The 26,185-nt window shown below is 33.6% G+C and overlaps 1 protein-coding gene across 1 annotated transcript in view; it reads right to left on the bottom strand.

Moving 5' to 3' along the window:
- Positions 1 to 1,086: 1,086 nt before the first annotated feature.
- LOC148946404 (uncharacterized) overlaps positions 1,087 to 26,185 on the bottom strand; it is a 107,866-nt gene continuing 82,767 nt past the window's right edge. The window contains exon 3 of the mRNA XM_089098102.1: positions 1,087 to 1,660. Coding sequence (XP_088954228.1) covers positions 1,344 to 1,660 — 317 coding nt within the window. The 3' untranslated portion in view covers positions 1,087 to 1,343. The remainder of the gene's footprint in view (positions 1,661 to 26,185) is intronic.

Below are 26,185 nucleotides of genomic sequence, written 5' to 3'. Positions count from 1 at the left end.
AGTTCATAACTTCCAGCCCTGCCGGTGGGAACTGTTGGGGATTAAGTCATCCTCAAAGACATATTTATTAAATTTTCGACTATGCTAAACAAAATGGCTATCTCAAAATTTTGATTGGGTGACTTGGAAAAAAATTAGCATGGGAGGGGGCCAAGTTGCCCTCCAATTTTTTTGGTCATTTAAAAAAGGCACTAGAACTTTAAATTTCCGTTCAAATGAGCCCTCTTACGATATTTTAGGACTACTGGATCGATACGATCACCCATAGGAAAAAAAAAAATATATATATAAAAAAAAAATAGACACGCATCCGTGATCTTTCTTCTGACATAAAATAAAAGAGTCCACTTTTTTGCAGATATGATCTTAAAACCTCCGCAATAGGGTTTTCTGAAACGCTGAATTCGATGCTGTGATTTTAATTAATGCTCTATGATTTTTTGGGGGTTTTTCCCCCTTTTTTCGAAAATAAGGCAACTTTTCTCAGGCGCCTAACTTTTGACATGTAAAACTAAACTTAATGAAACTTATATATTTGAAATCAGCATAAAAATTTGATTCTATTGATGCATCTATGAATATCAAAAATCCGGTTTTTAGAGTTTTGGTTACTATTGAGCCTGGTCGCTCCTTGCTTACAGTTCGTTACCACGAACTGTTTGATGAACTAGTTCCACTCTACAATTTTTTCTGAAAGTTAGAGATGCTGGACCACCAGTGGAACCCCCATTGTCGGACAATGCTACCATAGAACTACAAAGAAAAGAGGGTAGGCCTACTGCGCTAAGACCCAGGACTCACGAAAGAAAGACTACATCGAAATCTCAAAGCCGCTATTCATAAAGAGGTTTCCGCTGCATAGTGAGATATTGCTCACTCCGTGACAAAGATTTAAACTTTAGTTTTTTCGGGTTTAGGGGGACTCAAAGGTAACTAGGTTAGGTTAGATTAGGTTACGTATTTAATATATACTATGCTTTACCCCCCCCCCCCTATTGTGCAAATATATAGTCCAAATTTGTTCATAAACTATTATATTTTCATCCTATTTTGTTTTATTTCATTAGCATTAACGAAACTTTACTTCTCGCATGTGTCTTGGATTTTAGAACAGTGCCGAAAAGAGACTTCAGAGGACTTACAAACCCTTTGAAGTTATCTTCAAGCTTAAGGCTAAGTTTATAATCCTTAGATTTGGCTCTATTCTTTTCCAGTTTATTGAGAAGCATTATCTGGGGTAAATAAATTCAATCATGTACAAGAAGTCTCCAAACTAGCTAAATCCTCAACCAACAAAACCACACTGGGTGGGTCGGAACCACAGCTCTTCTATAATACTTCATTCACACAAGGAAATCAGCCGTAAATTCATCGCTCACCTGAAAAATCGGGCCAATGTTAATTACATTTTGCCGCCTTGGCGATGAAGTAACAACCAAAACTTCAGTGTTTGAATCAAACATATCCGTTTGCAGATCACCAAAAAAGCCTCCCCGTCTGCACGATGTCTCAATCCGTCCGGAAACATCTAATTGACATTGACAAATATTTGGACACTTTATTGCTGATGTTTGGGGTGTGCTCTTGTCTTCATCAGATGAGTAAGCTGATATTTTAGTCGCAAGTAACATGATAAGAAGATATGGTGGCCACACCTTACCTGCAAGAATTAAATATTTGCAAAACATAAATCAAAATAAAATAAGGCTTTCACGTTGATACTAATTTGAGAAGGCCACTTTTGATAGCGCAATATCATTTCCTCTCTTAATTTTGCATTTTATTGTTTCTTTACTTATTGTATTAGCATTTTTATCCGATCAGGTTTTGGTTTTGGTACTGTGAAAAACGTATAGTCTTTAGGTTCTTCATTTCTATGGATTTCAAGGCCGTATCCAGGGGGAGTTAGGGGGCTAGGAACCCCTCCCCCCGAAATGTTTGTCAAAGTCGTAAAAACGTAACGAAAATGAATATAAGCAAATTTTTGATGCGTTTTTAGATTTTTTTGTAGACCAGCCCCTAAAAAAAATCCCTTTGTATCCCCCAACCTCCTGAAAAATGAATCCTAGATACGGCCCTGATTGCTTTAGTACTGCTCCGACTCATCATTTCAATATTTTTTCCTATAATGGGTGAACTCTTCATCAACTTTCCGGGAAGGGAGGAGGGCTAAAAACAAATTTTCAAATTTTCAACTTGATTTTAGGAATATGTTCCCCGTTTTGAATTAATTATTTTCAAGGGTAAGACTGAAGTAATTTTTTAGGGGGGGGGGGGTAGAGACTAGAACCGACGAATTTTATTTAAATGTTTCAGATGTTTTTCCGCTTTTAGCTTAATGAATCGTTGGATCTTAGCAGGCTATATCTCATGGCTTTAGCCCCCTTCCGCAATGACATCCATTATTTACTTCTTATATAAACTTTGTTTTAAAATATTTGTTTTATAATCTCTAGTTACACCAAATACTGTGATATTTCTGCTTTAAACTCTTCCCCAAATTCACGCTTGTCAATCACAATCTGACATGCTCTCAGATATCCTTTTGTGTTTGTACTAGGTTTTAGCTGTTTATCCTTGATGCTGCACAGTCATTGAAGCAAGGGGTAGATCGTCACACATTGCCACAATGTAAATACAGGAAAATACCTTAATTGGGCTATCAAAAGTGAAAACACAGTATGTGCATTTCTCTGTAGTTTTTCGCATTATTTTCCACGTTTTTTTTTTGTAACAGTGGAGACAATGAGTCTACAGTTATCCGGCTAAAAAGTACACTGTTCTGAATTTGGTTCTCTTTGAGTAAAAAAGTTCCAGTTCCAATGTTGATTATTATTGTTATTTTTTTTTAAATAAGTAAGACAATATGTCAACACCTCCGTTTTCTTATCATTATCAAAAACATTTTAAATTTTTGCAGATGATAAAAGTTAAATTTTTCAATTTTTACTACTTACGATTGCGAAATTAAGATTTTCTGTGCCTTTCTTTAAGGAAGCTTGTAGCAATTCTACCTTTCAAATAGGGAATTTCGTTTACCATGCAGATGCAGCAACTCATAAAATGTAGAGGTGGCAAGGTTTTATTTTAGTGAAGCTTTGGCAAGGTTTTATTTAATAAAAATCTCTTTTAGTGAAGATACAAAATCACGGAAGTTTTTCAAAATCTAGGGAGGAGATATTTTTTTCAATGAAAAAAGGTGTATTTTTCAAAATCTAGAAGAAAATTAAACTTTTTCCATAAATTTTCTATTTGTATTCTGAAATATGATTGTCGTAGAAGTTCCCATTCAGCCTATTGGTCTTTATTCTCATATTATTAACAAACAAGTTTCAGAGAAAAAAAACCCAGCGTAGCTCGGTATTGCATTTTGCTAATTTGTGAGTATTTTCTTAGATGTACTTATCAATAATTGTTTATTTACTTTTTATATTTACTTGTATTGGCACATTTTATTATATTCACCTATTATTTGCCAATGCTCTTATATGTAGCCTATGTATTGCAATAATAAAATTTACCGCAAAGGACATGGGAAGGATTATTAATAATAGAAGAGGAACCAGTATTACAAAAAAGTATTGCAAAAGCTGAATAAATATCTGACAGCTTGCCCATTAAGATTGTTTGTTTCGTTTATTAGTATAAATTTACTAATTTAAAGTACATATTTAGACAATTTTTTGACCTTTTGAGGGGGGGGGATGAAACCAATTGATATAAAATTTAGCTAAAAACACAAGCCTTCTCCGTTCCCCCCCCCCCCAATAACAAAATGGAGTATCTTTACCAGGTAAAATCTGCCCAATTTGCCTAAAACCACCTTGGATTTTATTTTCGTAAGTTGCTTTATTTCTAGAATATTATTGTTTTTATTATATTGTTATTAATCATTATAAGAACTGTAACAGACAAGCTATTTATCATAAGAAGCACTCTAAAAGATTCTAAAAATACCGTGAATGATACATCCTTGACTAGTAAGCGTTAAAACAGTTTTTTTTAATTTTTAGAATATTATTGTTTTTATTATGCTGTTATAAATCCTTGTATTAATTGTAACAGCTACGCTATTTATCATAAGAAACACCCTATAAAAGATTCTAAGAAAAATACCGTGAATGATACATCAGTGAATAGTAAGCGTTAAAATATTACCCATGTATCCTATCTTGACAGGTTAACTCAGCCCCCTGCTTTGTAAACAAGGTAATTGGCACCATATTCATCAAAGAAATAATTCTTCAAGTCCAGAATAATTATAGATTACCTTCAAAATTACCTTTGCTTACCCACATTACCGCAAACGGGTCATAGCCTTAAGTGAAGATATAATGGACGATGGATGATACGCAGACTACGATTACATGACTGGACCACTGTCTTCTTTTATTACTACAAACAATATTAAGTATGTATATGCAGATTTACTTTTAGCTTCAGAAACATAGTTACCTACTGGGTTGTGGCATTTCAAAAGCTGTTATGTGACATTCTTTGGTAAAGTGGCCCACCAGGGCCGCAAAAACAGGGTTCATGATTGGAGTGTGTACGATCTAATGTACCCTATATTTTGCTGTCTTTTTTGGTTGTCAACATAATTAAAAGTTGCTAGATTTTCTTCCCAAAATGCACTCAGAGGCGCCAGTTCACGAAACTGTAGTGGGGGGGGGGAGGTGCGACAATTTTTTCATTTTAAATGAACAGGAATTAAAAAGTTTTTTTTCAAAATCTAAGAGAGGGGGGGGGTAATTCTGTTTTTCAATATCTATTATAACGAAAATTGAAGAAGGTGTATTTCATGGTCGCGAAGGGGGGGGGGGGGCAGGTAAGGAAAGATGGCCAAATTGGTGAGCCTAAATGCCCTGCATTTACTTTGATCGGTCCTATGAATAGTTGGCATGCAGAGCTTTTATTACCAAAACAATTTTTGTGGTAATTTTCGTGCCCAGAAAAAAAAACTTACCCTGTTAGATTGCTTCTTGGAGATAGCGAATAAACCCAAATCTCCTTTTTCAGTTTTGTCTGCTCTCACTCAAATCAAATTAACAAAATAATACTAAAGGCATCAAAACTACAGAAACACTCAAAGACACCAAAGCTATACTTGTGTTGTATCTCTAAGAAGTGAAAACCTTATCTACACAATTCGACTGTGATAATGTCGAACGATAATGTCGGACGATGTACCATTTTAGTCAAAAATAAGTTATGTATGTGTTGTGAGTAAATTCAAAACGAGGAATCGAATGGTGCAGTCAGAAATGCCCTACATAGTACCGCTAAGAAGATAAAAAGGAGACATGCGTCAGTTTTCACAGAAGATGATTATCTTATGCAGCTATAATATGAGGACCTGGTATTTGTCTCATTTTTTGTCAAGGTAAAAGGAGACATACGCCAAAAAATGGATCAATTTTTGAATTCCCTCACTAGACTTTTGACAGAAGGGGATCATCTTATCTATAGGAAAAAGGAGACATACGCCATAAAATGGAATAATATTGAATTTACTTGGAATATTTGAATGTAGTTTATACCACTGAAAGGAGGATAAAAATTTGTTTTTGCTCCCTTTATCTCCATTAGCCTCATCCTTCAGAGCGACCAGAGTTCGATTCCTTGTGCCACTGGGTATTTGGCATGGAACGGGGGTCAATGTTGTGACTGTTCACTCAGTCAGAGTCCACCCAGCTCTAAATGGGTACCTGGAGAAATCCGGGGGGGGGGGAACGGGAAGCGTCGAATGGTTTGTCCCCTACCACGCATTGTACTCCCGGCCGAAGGCATTGAATCAGGAGATTGGTACCTGCGCAACGTAGATCATTTTTTATATATATATACATTTGCCTAAATACCTCCTATGCCTCTTAAGAGGTAGAAATGAAACCCAAAATCCCTATGAATGTAAAATTTTTCATTGTGGGTTGCACTAGACTAGTCAATCAAAAGCCCAATCCTAAAAGAAAAACTGTTTTGTTTCTTTGGAATTTTAGCCTGAAAAATATCTAATGAACTCTGAATTTTTGTGTCAACTCAAGAAAAATCTTAAAAAAAACTTCTTTATTGATTTAAGCTTTGAAGTCTCGTAAGGACATTCTCTGAAAACAGGAATTCAATCTCTTAAAGGACAATAAACATGTCAAACATTTAATTATAAATTACATTCTTAAAAGTCAGTACGACTTTCCATACATAATTGTACATTTTCTTAACAGGGGTGCCAGTTAAGAAGAGGTGGCAATACCCCCGTCCCTGTATTTTGAGAAAACATTTTTCGTATTTTCAATACACAATGTCAAATCCCCCCTATCCCCCAGAAAAAGAAGCGTATTGTGACTTTCTATATTTTCTCTGCTGTGCATTTTATAAAGCTTATCCATTCGGTAAATTGTTTGTCTAGGAAAGATAATTATATTGTTGTTCAATTTCTTATTGGGTTGGAGATAATCCTCCAAATCCTAAAACTCTTTATATTGTGGGACGGAGGCCAGGCTGGTAGTCCTCCTACCCCTCCTTATAAGCTAACCATCATATTTAATTATGGTTAAGTAACGACGAAGACCACACCTCCTTTTAACTTTTGATCATACAAAAACAAGAAGTTACAGGGCAAGAGCACTTTTTTTTTCTGAACACAGTGATTATTCAATATAACTTAAGCAAACATTCGGTTAAATTACCAATAGCCGTCCTCAGCGAAATAGAAGAAAAAAGCAGAACAAAGAAACTAATAAAAGATCTAACTCGTAGTCAAAAAACTACTCGATAAAAACAGTGACAAACGAAAAACCAAAACTGAAATCCGAAGTTAACAGAGGGTAACTCCAGCTTTTTTGTAGTTATGGTTAAGCTAATAATTTAGATTTCCTCCCATCCAGTTCATTCTTGTCATTTAGACTTCCCCGATTCCTTCAGACAGTTTTACTTAACTATTTAAGAATTTCGGTAATTTTTCTATTTTCCATAACTTAAAAGAACTGGACACACTAAACTAACATAACAACTGGAATTCTAAGACGTGATAAGTTGAGTGGTGATTTTACATTGTCAAATACGTTAAGTAGCTTACATTACGGAAAAACGTAGAATCATGGCTGCTGCGTGCACACCTCGTATAATGAAGAAATCAAATTGTTCAGGAGACAATAAAACTGATTTAACGCGGTAATTATTTCGATAAAAATACCAAATAATTCCACATGACTGAGATCTTTTTTTTATGTAGATCAGAGGTATACGAGATATTGTCAGAGATTTTACGAGTTTTTACGAGGCGTAATTTATATTTCTGATTTGAAATTATCAGAGATATTACGAAGTGTGATTTTCTTACTTTGCCATCTAAATATTAGAGATGGATTTTTTTTCGTTGTCACCAGACGACGCAGCATGAAAAACTGCATCGAACCCCTAAAAAAAAAAAAAAAAAAAAAAAAAAAAAAAAAAAAAAAAATTGTTTTCGGTAAAAATTAATTATATAAGGTGTGCACGCAGCAGCCGTGGAATGGTCTATGATTGGTCGGCTAGAAATAATCTACCCCTTTTCTACGGACCTGATGTTAAACAAGTGTCCTACACCTTTTTAGGTATTGTGACCTTTTTGTTGTAATCAAGGGCGTATCCAATTTTGTTCGGGAGTAAGGGGGGGGTGACACTAAAAATCTTCAAAACACATTACAGATTTATTCATATTGTTTTTACATTTTTACGACTTGGATATTTTTTTTGTGGGGGGGGGGGGAGTTCAAAACCCGTACCCACCCCTCTGGATAAGCCTTGGTTATAATCTATTAATCTTTTTTCTGTCAGCTCAAGCTCTACTTGTGTAAGTAAAGCAGCTTAACACAAGTGTGAAAATATCCTCTATCAGATTAATAGATGCGAGGAATTTTGAACGAAAATATTAGCACTTCTTACATTTTATAGTCGGCGCTTTTGACCGTATTTAATAGTACCATCACCGCGTGTAACTTACTACAATCTGATCATGCAAACCGATTTAGAATCATTAATCTGAAAACTCTGCATTCTCCTCTATCATTTAGACTAGAATTTTGGACATAAACATGCATACAAATATTCCCAATCAATGGGTTTCATTGTGGCTAACTTTGAGTGGCATCACGAATGACATGATAGGGCTAAATTACCACGGTTGTTACGCTAGTTGGCATGAACTGTAAAAGGTTTCTGTCGTGTATAGAGTTAAAAACATGATGTTTGCCTCTGAATTTAGTAAGGAGATATTCACTATTCCGAGATACGGGCATCCAAAAGGCACTAAGTTACGAGGTACTAACGTTTAATCCCGACCACACTCAAGAATGTTAAGTTAATCATAGTGAAATATACCTAAATATGATGAAAATATAATACTTTAATAGCAAAATTATGGAAACTGCTACAGAGAATTACTGGAAGCAGGCCGTCCAGAATGCATTATATTAAACACCTAACCTAAACATCTTATATATTAAATATTATATCTGCATTGTAATTTTTATCACTCTGGCTAAGCTGATTATCTGAGAGTGCACACAAAAAAACCGGTTTCAAACAGATCAAATTTCTTGAGTGTGGTTGGAATAATACGTAAGTACCAGTTGCGAAGTAAAGATTTTGCATTTGAGTAAGAACACTAAAAATTAACTTCGACGTATTTTAGTTGTATAGTAATGACTAAGACTCTTTCTTTTAATATTCCTTCTACTTTCTACTACTTTTGTTCTATTCTTTCTAGACGAATTTTGAAACTTTACTTACATTTCACCTTATTTTCTGACTCTTTTTTTTAAGTAACCTCAAATGACGATTCTCACTATTATATAAGAAGAAAGAAAAAAAAACTACAGAACTTAAAGTTTGGATTTCAGGACTAAATTTGAAAAGTTAGGTTGAAACTGGCGTTAATGCTAAGTTTAATGCATCCAGAGTCAAATCGTGTCTTTTCTTCAAAAAGAAAATAGAGTTTTTTGAAAAGAATATTCAAGATCCTTAAATCTTCATCCCGGGAGACGATTATAGCAGTGACTGGATTTATAAAAGAGGGTTTAAAAAGATTTAAATAATGGGTTTCAGTAGAGAGGGAGGTGCTACTCGTGTCACCCACCCCTGCTGCCACCTATAACTTTTTTTACATAATTTATGCATGTTTTTATGGTTTTTGTCAGTGAGAATTTGAAAAACAGGAACTTTCTCACATTTATGGATATTTTTATGGTTTTTGTCATTGAGAATTTTAAAAACAAGAACTTTCTCACATTTATGTCTGTTTTTATGGTTTTTGTCAGTGAAAATGAAAAAGCAGGAACTTTCTCACATTTATGTCTGTTTTATTGGATGGTTATGTGTGTGGGTCGATTTATTTGATGTTTTTCAAGGATGTCAACAGCAATTTATGGTTTTTGTCAGTGAGAATTTGAAAAACAGGAACTTTCTCACATTTATGTCTGTTTTTATGGTTTTTGTCAGTGAGAATGAAAAAACAGGAACTTTCTCACATTTTTGTCTGTTTTGTTGGATGGTTATGTGTGTGGGTCAATTTATTTGATGTTTTTCACGGATGTTTTATGGTTTTTGTCAGTGAGAATTTGAAAAACAGGAACTTTCTCACATTTATGTCTGGTTTATGGTTTTTGTCAGTGAGAATGGAAAAACAGGAACTTTCTCACTTTCAATGATTATTGAGTCATTAATCAAATTGTTTCCGGGCAAGGTTAATTAATGTCTGACAGATGACGTCAAGTGAATTAATGTCCTTGATGTATTTCCAAAGAGAATGTTTCCGAGGCACAGTTTAGATCACACATGACAGATGATGTCATGATTGATTGATTGACATGAAAGGGGAATTAATTTGTTGTTTCTAAAGAGAATTGATTTGACACGAAAGGGAATTAATTTGTTGTTTCTAAAGAGAACTATCTCCAAGCGAATGTTTAGATCTTAGCGATGAATTGTTTTAGCGCGGGAATCAGGTTTCTTGGTAATTTGAAATGTGTCAGCGCAGAGATGCCAAACAAAAGGAACACGCTGAAATTACGTTTAGGGATTATTTGGGCGAAGCCGTTTTAGCCATCACATAAAGAAAGAAAAACGAGCAAAAATGGGGTTTTTATAGGCCATTTTATGGAATTATTTCTGCGAAACAGTTAGAGACATTTTAAAAGATGATTTAAAAGATGATTTTAGAAGAGAATTTGAGGGTGAAACTCTGTGGTCGTTATAATACACAAGTTTCATTCGAACAGCGTCGTGAGGTCCCCTACCCAAACCCCAAAGGGTTTCGATCCCCCTACCCCAACCCCGAAGGAAGCCCCCGGTGCTCAAAGGTCCCCCAAGCTCCCAAAGGGCCCCCGAACCCCCAAAGGCCATCCCCAGACCCCCAAAGGCCCTTCCTGGACCCCCAAAGGCCCTCCCCCAGTCCCCAAAGGTCCACAGGGATCCCAAAGGGCTACCCGGCCCTAAAGGACCCCCAGACCCCCAAAGGTCCCCCAGGCTTCCAAAGGTCCCCCGGACCCCCAGAGGGCCCCCAGACCCCCAAAGGCCCATCGGACTCCCAAAAGACCACCGGGCTCCCAAAGGACCTCCCGAACCCCCAAAGGCCCTCATCCAGTCCCCAAAGGTCCACCGGGCTCCCAAAGGACCAATCGGCCCTCAAGTGCCCCCCAGACCCCCAAAGGCCCACCCCGGGCCCCCAAAGGCCCATCGGGCTCCCAAACGACCACCGGGCTCCCAAAGGGCCCCCCGGACCCCCAAACGCCCTCACCCGGTCACCAAAGGACCACCCCGCCCGAAAGGGCCTCCCCAGACCCCCCAAGGACCCCAGCAGCGCCAAGGCCCCTGAGATCCCATTTTTTAATACTTTTTATGGCTTTATTATATCTTTTCAGAACAATTTTTTTTCTTAATGTCCATCCTAAACCCATTTTACAAGTTAAAGTTCCCATCCTTTTCACCCACAACTTTACTTTACAGATTTTTGAATGCCCAACACCAAACAATACTTTTCAAAAGCCATTTCAGAACAAGCTCTTTTCTTAGTGACCGTCCTAAACCCAATTTACAAATTGAAGTACCAATCCTTTTCACCCAAAACTTAGTTTTAGGTAAGAGTTTGAAGTTTTACCTTAGAGACTTAGCTTAGACTTTTAGTTTGGTTTAGTTTTAGTTAAAAGTTTAGAGTTTTTTTTAGCTTAGACTCTTAGCTTAGAGTTTTTGTTAGAGTTCTAGTTTATTTTAGTTTTAGTTAAGAGTTTTTAGCTTAGAGTCTTATCTTAAAGTTTTAGTTTGGTTTATTTTTAGTTAAAAGTTTAGAGTTTTTTTTTTATATTATAGTATTATCTTAGAGTTTTTGTTAGAGTTCTAGTTTAGATAAGTTTTGTTAAGAGTTTAGAGTTTTTAGCTTAGAGTCGTAGCTAAGAGTTTTATTCAGAGTTCTAGTTTAGTTTAGTTACAGTTCAGAATTTAGAGTTTTAGCTTAGAGTCATAGCTTATAATTTTACTTAAGGTTGTAGTTTGGTTAAGTTTTAGCTAAGAGTTTCGAGTTTTAGCTTAGAGTCTTAGTTTAGAGTTTTTGTTAGAGTTGAAGTTTAGTTTAATTTTAGTTAAGAATTTGATGCTTTACCTTTGAGTTTCAGTTAGAGTTCTAGTTTAGTCTACTTTTAGTTAAGAGTGTAGAGTTTTTATCTTAGAGTCTTAGCTTAAATTTTTAGTTTGGTTTATTTTTATTTAAAAGTTTGGAGTTTTTTTTTTTAGCTTAGAGTCTTAGCTTAGATTTTTTGTTAGAGTTCTAGTTTAGTTTTATTTTAGTTAAGAGTTTAGAGTTTTTAGCTTAGAGTCTTAGCTTAGAGTTTTATTCAGAGTACTAGTTTAGTTTAGTTACAGTTCAGAATTTAGAGTTTTAGCTTAGAGTCATAGCTAAGAATTTTACTTAAAGTTGTAGTTTGGTTAAGTTTTAGGTAAGAGTTACGAGTTTTACCTTAGAGTGTTAGCTTAGGGTTTTTGTTAGGGTTGAAATTTAGTTTAGTTACAGTTAAGAATTTAGAGTTTTAGCTTAGAGTCATAGCTTAGAGTTTTACTTAAAGTTTTAGTTTGGCTAAGTTTTAGATAAGAGTTTCGAGTTTTAGCTTAGAGTCTTAGCTAAGAATTTTTGTTAGAGTTCTAGTTTAGTTTAATTTTAGTTAAGAGTTTGATGTTTTACCTTTGAGTTTCAGTTAGAGTTCTAGATTAGTTTAGTTTTAGTTAAGAGTTTGGTGTTTTACCTTAGAGTCTTAGCTTAGAGTTCTAGTTTAGTTTAGTTTTACTTAAGAGTTTAGAGTTTTAGCTTAGAGTCTCAGCTTAGAGTTTTTGTTAGAGTTCTACTTTATTTTAGTTTTAATTAAGAGTTTAGTGTTTTTAAATTAGAGTCTTAGCTTAGAGTTTATGTTTAATTTCTAGTATAGTTTAGTTTTAGTTTAGAGTTTTAGCTTAGAGTCTTAGCTTAGAGTTTTTGTTAGAGTTGAAGTTTAGTTTAGTTTTAGTTAAGAGTTTAGAGGTTTTTTTTTGTTAGAGTTCTAGTTTAGTTTAATTTTAGTTAAGGGTTTGATTTTTTACCTTTAAGTTTCAGTTAGAGTTCTAGTTTAGTTTAGTTTTAGTTAAGAGTTTAGAGTTTACCATAGAGTCTTAGCTTAGAGTTTTAGTTAGAGTTCTAATTTAGTTTAGTTTTAGTTACAGTTCAGAATTTAGAGTTTTAGATTAGAGTCATAGCTTAGAGTTTTACTTAAAGTTATAGTTTGGTTAAGTTTTAGTTAAGAGTTTAGAGTTTTTAGCTTAGAGTTTTTGTTGAAGTTATAGTTTAGTTTAGTTTTAGTTAATAGTTTAGAGTTTTAGCTTAGAGTCTTAGCTTAGAATTTTTGTTAGAGTTGAAGTTTAGTTTAATTTTAGTTAAGAATTTGATGTTTTACCTTTGAGTTTCAGTTAGAGTTCTAGTCTAGTTTACTTTTAGTTTAGAGTTTACAGTTTTTTAGCTTAGAGTCTTAGATTAGAGTTTTAGTTAGAGTTCTAGTTTAGTTTTAGTTAAGAGTTTAGAAGTTTAGCTTAGAGTCTTAGCTTAGAGTTTTTGTTAGAGTTCTAGTTTATTTTAATTTTGAGTTCTAGTTTAGTTTACATATAGATAAGAGTTGGGAGTTTTACCTTAGGGACTTAGCATAGAGTTTTAGTTTAGTTTAGTTTTAGTTAAGAGTTTAGAGTTTTTTAGCTTAGAGTCTTAGCTTAGAGTTTGTGTTAGAGTTCTAGTTTAGTTTAGTTTTAGTTAATAGTTTGGTTTTTTACCTTAGAGTCTTAGTTTAGAGTTTTAGTTAGAGTTCTATTTTAGTTTAGTTTTAGTTAAGAGTTTAGAGTTTTAGCTTAGAGTCTTAGCTTAGAGTTTTTGTTAGAGTTCTAGTATTATTTTAGTTTTTGTTAAGATTTAAGATTTTTTAGCTTAGAGTCTAAGCTTAGAGTTTTTGTTGAAGTTGTCGTTTAGTTTCGTTTTAGTTAATAGTTTAGAGTTTTAGCTTAGAGTCTTAGCTTATAGTTTTTGCTAGAGCTAGAGCTGATTTTAGTTATATTGAGGATCTTGATTGCCTGGAATAAAGCCGTATACTGGAGTCTTTGCTAGAGTTCTATATTATTTAAGTTATGTTTCAGAACTTATATTTTATCATTGGAGACTTATCGTATAGTTCTAGTTTAGTTTAGTTTTTGTTAAGATTCGTTAGTTTTTAGATTAGAGTATTATATTATAGTTTAATTTAGATTTCTAGTTTAGTTTAGTTATAGTTAAGATTTTGGAGTTTTTTGCTTAGAGTCTTAGCATAGTATTTGTCGAAGATCTAGTTTAGTTTAGCAATAGTTAAGAGTTTAGAGTTTTAGCTTAGAGTCTTAGCTTAGAGTTTTTGTTAAAGTTGAAGTTTAGTTTAGTAATAGTTAAGAGTTTAGAGTTTTAGCTTAGAGTCTTAGCTTAGAGTTTTGGTTAAAGTGGAAGTTTAGTTTAGTAATAGTTAAGAGTTTAGAGTTTTATCATTTATTATTTTCTTATATTGTTAGTTTAGTTTAGTTTTTGTAAAGAGTTTCGAGATTTTTAGCTTATAGTATTAGCTTAGAGTTTTTGTTACAGTTGTAGTTTATTTTAGTTTTATTTAGGATTTTAGAGTTTTTTATATTATATTATTAGATTAAAGTTTTAGTTTAGTTTAATTTTATTTAAGAGTTTAGAGTTTTACCATAGAGTCTTATCTTAGGGTTTTTTTAGAGTTCTAGTTTAGTTTAGTTTTAGTTAATATTTTATAGTTTTTATCTTAGAGTATTATTTTAGATTTTTTTTTTTCATTTCTAGTTTATTTTAGATTTTTATCTTATAATTTGTTTTTTAATTAGAGTTCTAGTTTAGTTTAGTTTTAGTTAAGAGTTTAGAGTTTTAGCTTAGAGTCTTAGCTTAGAGTTTTTGTTAGAGTTCTAGTATAGTTTAGTTATAGTTAAGAGTTTAGAGTTTTAGCTTAGTCTTAGCTTAGAGTTTTTGTTAGAGTCCTAGTTAAGTTTAGTTATAGTTAAGAGTTTGGAGTTTTACCTTAGAGACTTAGCTTAGAGTTTTAGTTAAGTTTAGTTTTACTTAAGAGTTTAGAATTTTAGCTTAGAGTCTCAGCATAGAGTTTTTTTTATAGTTCTAGTTTAGTTTAGTTTTAGTTAAGAGTTTAGAGTTTTTAGATTAGAATCTTAGTTTAGAGTTATTGTCGAAGTTATAATTTAGTTTAGTTTTAGTTTAAAGTTTTAGCTTAGACTTAGATTTTTAATTAGAGTTCTAGTTTAGTTTAGTTTTAGTTAAGAGTTTAGAGTTTTTAGCATAGAGTCTTAGTTTAGTTTTATTTAGAGTTCTAGTTTAATTTAGTTTTAGTTAAGAGTTTAGAGTTTTACCATAGAGTCTTAGCTTAGAATTTTAGTTAGAGTTAAAGTTTAGTTTAGTTAGAGTTAAGAATTTAGATTTTTAGCTTAGAGTCATAGCTTAGAGTTTTACTTAAAGTTATAGCTTAGTTAAGATTTAGTTAAGAATTTTGAGTTTTAGCTGAGTCTTAGCTTACAGTTTTTGTTAGAGTTCTAGTTTAGCTTAGTTTTACTTAAGAGTTTAGAGTTTTACCTTAGAGTCTTAGCTTAGAGTTTTTGTTACAGTTCTAGTTTAGTTTAATTTTAGTTAAGAATTTGATGTTTCACCTTTGAGTTTCAGTTAGAGTTCTAGTTTAGTTTACCTTTAGTTAAGAGTTTAGTGTTTTACCTTAGAGTCTTAGCATAGAGTTTTAGTTAGAGTTCTAGTTTAGTTTAGTTTTAGTTAAGAGTTTAAAATTTTAGCTTAGAGTCGTAGCTTAGAGTTTTTGTTAGAGTTCTAGTTTAGTTTAATTTTAGTTAAGAATTTGATGTTTTACCTTTGAATTTGAGTTAGTGTTCTAGTTTAGTTTACTTTTGGTTAAGAGTTTAGTTTTTACGTTGGAGTTTTATCTTAGATTTTTAGTTAGAGTTATCTTTTAGTTTAGTTTTAGTGAAGAGTTTATAATTTTAGCTTAGAGTCTTAGCTTAGAGTTTTTGTTAGAATTCTAGTTTATTTTAGTTTTAATTAAGAGTTTAGAGTTTTTGGCTTAGAGTCTTTTGCTTAGAGTTTTTGTTGAAGTTCTATTTTAGTTTAGTTTTAGTTAAGAGTTTAGAGTTTTAGCTTAGAGTCTTAGCTTAGAGTTATAGTTAGAGTTGAAGTTTAGTTTAGTTATAGTTAAGAGTTTAGAGTTTTTAGCTTAGAGTCGTAGTTTAGAGTTTTGTTGGAGTTCTAGTTTAGTTTACTTAAGAGTTTAGAGTTTTATCATAGAACCTTAGATTAGAGTTTTTGTTGAAGTTTTAGTTTAGTTTAGTTTTAGTTAAAAGTTTAGAGTTTTTTAGCTTAGAGTCGTAGCTTAGAGAGTTCTAGTTTAGTTTAGTTTTAGTTAAGAGTTTGGTGATTTACCTTAGAGTCATAGCTTAGAGTTTTAGTTGGAGTTCTAGTTTAGTTTAGTTTTAGTTAAGAGTTTATAATTTTAGCTTAGAGTCTTAGCTTAGAGTTTTGTTAGAGCTATAGTTTAGTTTATTTTTAGTTAAGTGTTTATATTTTTTAGCTTAGATTATTAGATTAGATTTTATATTGACTCTTTAGCTTACTTTAGTTTTAGTTAAGAGTATATCCTTTAAGCTTTGTGTTCTTGATTAGAATTTATGATGGAGTTTTAGTTTAGTTTTAGTTGAGTGTTTTGAGTTATAACTTAAAGTCTTAGATTAGACTTTTAGTTAGGGTTGAAGTTTCATTTAGTTTAGTTATAGTTAAGAGTTTATAGTTTCAGCTTAGAGTCTTAGCTTAGAGTTTTAGTTAGAGTTATTGTTTATTTTAGTTTTACTTAAGAGTTATAGCTTAGAGGTTTAGTCTAAAATCTTAGCTTAGAGATTTAGTTAGAGTTGAAGTTTAGTCCAAACTAGCATAACCACAAAATTACACAATATTGCATAGAAATACCAAAACCATAGGTTAGATTAGGTTAGGTTAGGTTAGAGGTTTGGTTTCTCCACGTTTAAGTTAGGTTAGATTAGGTTGGCTTATCATGAGCGCTCATGATAAGCTAACCTAATCTAACCAAACTTAAACGTGGAGAAACCTAAACTCTAACCTAACCTAACTAGAACTTCAACAAAAACTCTAAACTAAGACTCTAAGCTAAAAACACTAAACTCTTAACTAATACTAAACTAAACTAGAACTCTAACAAAAACTCTAAGCTGAGACTCTAAGCTAAAATTCTATACTCTTAAGTAAAACTAAACTTAACTAAAACTCTAAGCTAAGTCTCTAGGTAAAACTCCAAACTCTTAACTATAACTAAACTAAACTAGAAATCTAAAAAAAAATATATTATAAGATTATAAGATAAAACTCTAAACTCTTAAATAAAACTAAACTAGACTAGAACTCTAACAAAAACTCTAAGATAACACTCTAAGCTAAAACTCTAAATTCTTAACTAAAAATAAAATAGAACTAGAACTCTAATTAAAACTCCAAGTATAAGCTAAAACTCTAAACTAAACTAGAACTGCAACAAAAAACTCTAAACTAAGACTCTAAGCTAAAAACTCTAAACTCTTAACTAAAACTAAACTAAACTAGAACTCTAAAAAAACCCTAAGATAAGACTCTATGGTAAAACTCTAAACTCTTAACTAAAATTAAACTAAACTAAAACTCTAAGCTAAGAATCTAAGCTAAAAAACTCTAAACTCTTAACTATAACTAAACTAAACTAGAACTCTAACAAAAACTCTAAGCTAAGACTCTATGCTAAAAAACTCTAAACTCTTAACTAAAACTAAACTAAACTAAAACTCTAAGCTAAGACTCTAAGCTAAAACTCTAAACTCTTAACTATTACTAAACTAAACTTCAACTATAACAAAAACTCTGATCTAAGAATATAAGATAAAACTATAAACTCTTAACTATTACTAAACTAAGCTAAAACTTTAACAAAAACTCTAAGCTAAGACTCTAAGCTAAAACTCTAAACTCTTAACTATTACTAAACTAAACTATAACTTCGACAAAAACTATGCTAAGACTCCAAGCTAAAAACTCTAAACTCTTAACTAAAACTAAACTAAACTAGAACTCTAACAAAAACTCTAAGCTAAGACTCTAAGCTAAAATTCTAAACTCATAACTAAAACTAAACTAAACTAAAACTCTAACTAAATGTCTAAGCTATGACTCTAAGGTAAAACACCAAACTCTTAACTAAAACTAAACTAAACTAGAACTCTAACAAAAACTCTAAGCTAAGACTCTTCTAAAAACTCCAAACTCTTAACTAAAACTAAACTAAACTAAAACTCTAACCTAAGTCTCTAAGGTAAAACTCCAAACTCTTAACTATATCTAAACTAAACTAGAACTCTATCAACGACTCTAAGCTAAGACTTTAAGATAAAACTCTAAACTCCTAACTATTACTAAACTAAACTTCAACTCTAACAAAACCTATAAGCTAATACAATAATCTAAAACACAACGATAAATTCAGCAACTAAACTAAACTAAAACGTCAACAAAAACTCTAATTCTGGACTATCAGGTAAAAACCCTTAGATCGAAGCGAGAACTAAAATAAACTAGAAATCTAACAAAAACCCTAAGATTGGACAAACAGCAAGAAAATCTAAACTCTCAACTAAAACTAAACTAAACTAGAACTCTAACTGAAACTCTAAACTAATACTCTAAGTTAAAACACCAAACTCTTAACTAAAAATAAAATAAACTATAACTCTAACAAAAACTCTAAGCTAATACTATAATATAAAAATGTCTAAAATATAAACAAAAACTACACTCAACTAATACTCTAAGATAAGTCTCTAAGGTAAAACTCCAAACTCTTAACTATATTTAAACTAAACTAGAACTCAAAACTAAAATAAACTAGAACTCTAACAAAAACTCTAAGCTAAGACTCTAAGCCAAAATTCTAAACTCTTAACTAAAACTAAACTAGAACTCTAACTAAAACTCTAAGCTAAGACTCTAAGGTAAAAAACTCTAAACTCTAAACTGAAAGTAAACTAAACTAGAACTCTAACTGAAACTCAAAGGGAAAACATCAAATTCTTAACTAAAATTAAACTAAACTTCAACTCTAACAAAAACTCTAAGCTAAGACTCTAAGCTAAAACTCTAAACTATTAACTAAAACTAAACTAAACTAGAACTTCAACAAAAACTCTAAGCTAAAAACTCTAAACTCTTAACTAAAACTTAACCAAACTATAACTTTAAGTAAAACTCTAAGCTATGACTCTAAGATAAAACTCTAAATTCTGAACTGTAACTGAAACTAAACTAAACTAGAACTCTAACTAAAACTCTAAGCTAAAACTCTATGGTAAACTCTAAACTCTTAACTAAAACTATACTAAACTAGAACTCTAACTGAAACTCAAAGGTAAAAAATCAAACTCTTAACTAAAATTAAACTAAACTAGAACTCTAACAAAAAAAACATCTAAACTCTTAACTAAAACTAAACTAAACTTCAACTCTAACAAAAACTCTAAGCTAAGACTCTAAGCTAAAACTCTAAACTAAAACTAAACTATACTAGAACTTCAACATAAACTCTAAGCTAAGATTCTAAGTTAAAAACACTAAACTCTTAACTAAGACTAAAATAAAGTAGAAACTCTAACAAAAACTCTAAGCTGAGACTCTAAGCTAAAACTCTAAACTCTTAAGTAAAACTAAACTAAACTAGAACTCAAAGCTAAGACTCTAAGGTAAAACACCAAACTCTTAGCTAAAACTAAACTAAACTAGAACTCTAACTGAAACTCAAAGGTAAAACACCAAACTCTTAACTAAAACTAGAACTCTAACAAAAAACTCTTAACTAAAACTCTAAGCTAAAACTCGAAATTCTTAACTAAAACTTAGCCAAACTAAAACTTTAAGTAAAACTCTAAGCTATGACTCTAAGCTAAAACTCTAAATGCTTAACTATAACTAAACTAAACTTCAACTCTAACTAAAACTCTAAGCTAAGACTCTTAAGGTAAAATTCTAAACTCTTAAGTAAAACTAAACTAAACTAGAACTCTAACAAAAACTGAGCTAAGACTCTAAGCTAAAAGTCGAAACTCTTAACTAAAACTTAACCAAACTACAACTTTAAGTAAAATTATAAGCTATGACTCTAAGCTAAAACTCTAAATTCTGAACTGTAACTAAACTAAACTAAACTAGAACTCTGAATAAAACTCTAAGCTAAGACTCTAAGCTAAAAACTCTAAACTCTTAACTAAAACTAAACTAAACTAGAACTCTAACAAAAACTCTAAGCTAAGACTCTAAGCTAAAAAAAAAAACCTCCAAACTTTTAACTAAAACTAAACCAAACTAAAACTTTAAGCTAAGACCTTTAAGCTAAAAACTCTAAACTCTTAACTAAAAGTAAACTAAACTAGAACTCTAACTGAAACTCAAAGGTAAAGCATCAAATTCTTAACTAAAATTAAACTAAACTTCAACTCTAACAAAAACTCTAAACTAAGACTCTAAGCTAAAACTTGAAACTATTAACTAAAACTTAACCAAACTACAACCTTAAGTAAAATTATAAGTTATGACTCTAAGCTAAAACTCTAAATTCTGAACTGTAACTAAACTAAAATAGAACTCTGAATAAAACTCTAAGCTAAGACTCTAAGCTAAAAACTCTAAACTCTTAACTAAAACTAATCTAAACTAGAACTCTAACAAAAACTCTAAACTAAGACTCTAAGCTAAAAAAAGAACTCTAAACTTTTAACTAAAACTAAACCAAACTAAAACTTTAAGCTAATACTCTAAGCTAAAAACTCTTAACTAAAACTAAACTAAACTAGAACTCTAACAAAAACTCTAAGCTAAGAGTCTGAGCTAAAAAAAAACCTCTAAACTTTTAACTAAAACTAAACCAAACTAAAGCTCTAAGCTAAGTCTCTAAGGTAAAACTTCAAACTCTTACCTATAACTAAGTTGTGGGTGAAAAGGATGGGTACTTCAATTTGTAAAATGGGTTTAGAACGGTCACTAAGAAAAGAACTTGTTCTGAAATGGCTTTTGAAAAGTATTGCTTGGTGTTGGGCATTCAAAAAGCTGTAAAGTAAAGTTGTGGGTGAAAAGGATGGGACCTTCAACTTGTAAAATGGGTGTAGGATGGACATTATGAAAAAAACTTGTTCTGAAAAGATATAATAAAGCCATAAAAAGTATTAAAAAATGGGAACTCAGGGGCCTTTGGGCTGCTGGGGTCCTTGGGGGGTCTGGGGGGGCCCTTTAGGGCGGGGTTGTCCTTGGGGGACGGGGTGGGGGCGTTTGGGGGGCGGGGGGGCCGTTTGGGAGCCGGGTGGTCTTTTGGGCGCCGGGTGGGCCTTGGGGGGCCGGGGGAGGGCCTTGGGAAGGCGGGGGGGCACTTGAGGACCGCTGGGGCCTGTGGGAGCCGGGTGGACCTTGGGGGCCGGGGGGAGGGCCTTGGGGGGGCCGGGGGGCCCTTTGGGAGCCCGGTGGGCTTTTGGGAGTCCGTTGGGCGTTTGGGGGTCTGGGGGGCCCTTTGGGGGTCCGGGGGCCCTTTGGGAGCCTGGGGGACCTTTGGGGGTCTGGGGGGGCCCTTTAGGGCCGGGTGGCCTTTTGGGAGCCCTGTGGACCTTTGGGGACTGGGGGAGGGCCTTTGGGGGTCCGGGGAGGGCCTTTGGGGGTCTGGGGATGGCCTTTGGGGGTCCGGGGGCCCTTTGGGAGCTTGGGGGACCTTTGAGCACCGGGGGCTTCCTTCGGGGTTGGGGTAGGGGGATCGGAACCCTTTGGGGTTGGGGTAGGGGACCTCACGACGCTGTTCAAATGAAACTTGTGTATTATAACGACCACAGAGTTTCACCCTCAAATCCTCTTCTAAAATCATCTTTTAAATCATCTTTTAAAATGTCTCTACCTGTTTCGCCGAAATAATTCCATAAAATAGCTAAAACGGCTTCGCCCAAATAATCCCTAAACGTAATTTCAGCGTGTTCCTTTTGTTTGGCATCTCTGCGCTGACACATTTCAAATTACTAAGAAACCTGATTCCCGCGCTAAAACAATTCATCGCTAAGATCTAAACAATCGCTTGGAGACAGTTCTCTTTAGAAACAACAAATTAATTCCCTTTCGTGTCAAATCAATTCTCTTTAGAAACAACAAATTAATTCCCCTTTCATGTCAATCAATCAATCATGACATCATCTTTCATGTGTGATCTAAACTGTGCCTCGGAAACATTCTCTTTGGAAATACATCAAAGACATTAATTCACTTGACGTCATCTGTCAGACATTAATTAACCTTGCCTGGAAACAATTTGATTAATGACTCAATAATCCATGAAAGTGAGAAAGTTCCTGTTTTTCAAATTCTCACTGACAACAAACAGACATAAATGTGAGAAAGTTCCTGTTTTTCAAATTCTCACTGACAAAACCATAAATTGCTGTTGACATCCATGAAAAACATCAAATAAATTGACCCACACACATAACCATCCAACAAAACAGACATAAATGTGACAAACTTCGTGTTTTTTTATTCTCACTGACAAAAACAATAAAAACAGACTTAAAAGTGAGAAAGTTCCTGTTTTTCAAATTCTCACTGACAAAAACCATAAATTGCTGTTGACATCCATGAAAAAAATCAAATAAATTAACCTACACACATAACCATCCAAGAAAACAGACATAAATGTGAGAAAGTTCCTATTTTTTCATTCTCACTGACAAAAAACAGACATAAATGTGAGAAAGTTCCTGTTTTTCAAATTCTCACTGACAAAAACCATAAAAACATGCATAAATTATGTAAAAAAAAGTTATAGGTGGCAGCAGGGGTGGGTGACACGAGTAGCACCTCCCTCTTTACTGGTTTCAGGTTTTTGTTTGTTGTTAGTAGTTATACCATTTATTTAAGTGTATGCCGGCTGTTGTCTTATATAATCATTGTAATGTTTGTGCATGGCCTAGCGTCTGAATAAATTATCTATTTATCTATCTATTTTCAGATGTATGTTTTTTCAACATTCCTTTTCATATTTTAAGGTAAGGATTTTGCTAATCATCTTGAGATGTCATTTACTTTCTCCAAATATAATCCTTACTCCATGTAGGCTACGTACCTTCAGCTTATAATGTATCTATGCTTTAGTCTGAATTTTCTAATCAAGAAGATATATTTTACCTTCATTGGACCTCATTTCATCTATACTTCTTTCACAATGAAATTCATTTCATTTCATTTCATCTATACCTCATTCACAATCAAATTAATTTCATTTTATTTCATCTATACCTCATTCACAATGAAATTTTACTAAAACCAAGAAGAAGCTAGCGCTAATTTAAGCCAAACAGAATTTTTCGAAGATTTTATCAGCCATTCAAAAGATTTTATGAAAAATCTGAGCAGCTGAAATTAGCGCCAATTAAACCTCGGTATTAGTAAAATCTCATTGGGGTCAGGTCGTAGTACTTCAATCTGATACCAAGCAAGCTCTTTCAACAATATTACAGAATAATTTAAGATTAGTTTTGAGAATGGCATCAATTAGGGGGAGTATTTGAATGTAGATTTTGCCCCCTCCCCCTTGTTTTTTGCCCCCCCCTTACATTTCACAAAATACCTTTTCTGGCTAATTTCATTGGAAACTACCCTTGTTTTTGGAAAAAAGAGAATTTCTTCCCTAGACCTTGAAAAGTGTATTTGGTCCCCCCCTTTCAACATTTTTATAGATTGGCATCATTGAATTTTGATCTGTCGGAAATCTGCTATCAGTATGAGATCTGCTATCTCGCTATTATCTGCTATCCCGCTATCTCAAAATCTGCTATCTCGCTATTAAAGCTCAATGACAACCCTATCTTTGTCTTTTAAAAAGGAAAAAAAGAGGCGAAGTCAAAAATAAGACGGATGATATAAAAGCAAATGAAAATGCAAAAAAAGTGACAGAGAAAACGAATCAATTTACGACTTCTTTCAAATAAAGACCTGAAAAAAAAAACCCGAAAAATTTGTCGTTTATGGCAGCCATGGATCTAAAGGACACTGAGTGGTGTCAATCGGTGGGGGTGGGTTGATTAACCCGTTAGACTTCTTCGTTTCTTCATTAAAAAAAAAATCATAAGGTCTCCACTCCCTCAACATTTTCTTGAATTTTCGTCACCAAGGTTAACGACTTTTATCATATGAATATGCTTGAAATATTGAACAAATAAAATAATATTCTGTATTAGGAAAGAAATTCCAGATATTATATAAATACAAATATTCATAAAGCTGAAAAATATAAGTTTCTTGGCTAAGTAAACTTTTGAGCCCACTTATTTTTGAAAAAAAAAAATGCCAGTGCTGAAATAACGGTAACGGTTCACGGTCTTAGTACCCGTGCGTTAGTTCCCCCAGTTGGGGGAATCCGGCTTCCTTGTGAATTGCCAGTTCTTTGAGCCTGAATAAGAGTAAAAAGACCCCAGTGAAAAACCAATCCTTCTGACATGTTTCCAACACAAGGAGGCTTAGCTACTAATTCTAGATTTTACTTTATCTAGTACGCATAAAGATATTTTGTACGAGTTACCATAAATATATTATTTTTTTTTTTGGGGGGGGGGGGAGAGGGGGAACCTTTTCAAGATAAAAAGAAAAAAATATTTAAATTTTGATACATCTTGGGAGAAAATTGGGTCCAGTTATCCAGCACGTGTTTATGCTAAAATGTTCTTGAGGCGTCTCAAATGACAGTTGAAAGTCCTAAATTGTTTTTTACAAATAGATTAAATAAAAAAACGTTTTTTTTAACTTAAAGTAAGGAACAACATTAAGACTCAAACCGAAAAGGAAGAGTTGCCCCCTCCTCAATACCTTGTTCTTTACGCTAAAGCTTTTAGCCCTTTTAAAAAAGCTTCCTATTCTAATTAAACGGCCCTTGTGTTTCAGTAGCTGTTATTAAACAAATGGGAGAAATAGTAAAAATTTAGCGTAAAGAGCAAGGTATTGAGGACGGGGCAACAGTATACGGAATAGTTTCTGTTTGATTCAAGTTAAAATAACTTGTTTTTTATATTTTATTTTTGTTCGTTTTTCAAATAATGCAGGGTATTCTGGCTCACCCTCTATGAAATATACCCCCTTCCCTCACGGAAAGCTCCTCCGTGGACATTTCATCCAACGTAAAGTCCATACACTCCCCCGTAAAGTTCCCTCCAGACAGTTCCATTCTCGCTGAAATTACTCCCTCGCCGTAAAATGTCTTGCAGACGATTCAGCCTGAAAAATCATCCTTAACTTACTTTCATTTGAAAAAGACTTCATCTCTAATCGGTTTCTTGATCACTCCAGAAATGCCCTTTTCCGTGGAACTCTTTTCCGGGAAATCAAAACACGCGTAAAATAACCCTCCCGGATCATTCCTCTGGAACATCTCCACATGGAAAATTGAGTTGGCAAAGAGAATGTAAGACAATTAAAAAGAATTGTACATAGGAATTCTGTCAAATCCCCCGTTCCCCCAGTGTAAAATTTTCCCTGGAAAATTAACCCCTCCCCCCAATATTTCCCTCCTCAAGGAAGATCCTCCTTATGGAAATCTACCCCAAGCACAAAATCCCGCCCAAAAAATGTCTGTCCCAATAAAAAATCCCGCCCCAATAAAAAATACTATACGTAAACAATGGGCAAATTTCAAAACTTACAGGCCTCTCCCCACGGACTGCGGGGGATGATTTTACCCCTAAAGACGTATTTATTTGATCTCTTAACTGATCTCTTAAAAAATCCCGCCCAAAAAATGTCTGTCCCAATAAAAAATCCCGCCCCAATAAAAAATACTATACGTAAACAATGGGCAAATTTCAAAACTTACAGGCCTCTCCCCACGGACTGCAGGGGATGATTTTACCCCTAAAGACGTATTTATTTGATCTCTTAACTATACTGAACAAAATGGCATTCTCGAAATTTTGATCAGATACCTTTGGGAAATAAATGGGCATGGGAGGGGGGCCAGTTGCCCTCAAATCTTTTGATCACTTAAAAAGGGCACTAGAACTTTTCATTTCCATTCGAATACACACACACTCTTCCGATCTTCTAGGACCGTTATTTCAACACGATCACCCCTTAAAAAAAAATATAAAAAATAAACGCATCTGTGAAAATGGGCAAAAATCCATGTTTTTGTATATAGGAGCTTGAAACTTCTACAGTATAATTCTCTGGTACGTTGAATCTGATGGTGTGAATTTCATCAAGATTCATTGAAGTTTATGGGGGTGTTTCCCAAGGCCGTATCCAGGGGGGAGGGTTACCCGGTTTGAACCCCCCCCCCCGAAATTTTTGACCGACTCGAAAATAAGTCGAAAATTAGTAAAACCTAGGTAAAAATACATAAAATTAGTCGAAAACTGAGTCAAAAATTAGTACCCCCCCCAAAAAAAAGTCAAAAATTAGTCTAACCCCCCCTGAACAAAAATCCTGGATACGGCCCTGGTGTTTCCCCTTATTTCCAAAATCAGGCAAATTTTCTCAGGCTCGTAACTGTTGATGTGTAACACT

This window comes from Artemia sp. Qi Xiang Cuo, chromosome 12, assembly GCF_049724085.1.
Source record: "Artemia sp. Qi Xiang Cuo chromosome 12, ASM4972408v1, whole genome shotgun sequence".
Lineage (NCBI taxonomy): Eukaryota > Metazoa > Arthropoda > Branchiopoda > Anostraca > Artemiidae > Artemia > Artemia sp. Qi Xiang Cuo.
The sequence above is the reverse complement of the archived record's forward strand: the minus strand, read 5'-3'. Positions and strand labels throughout refer to the sequence as shown.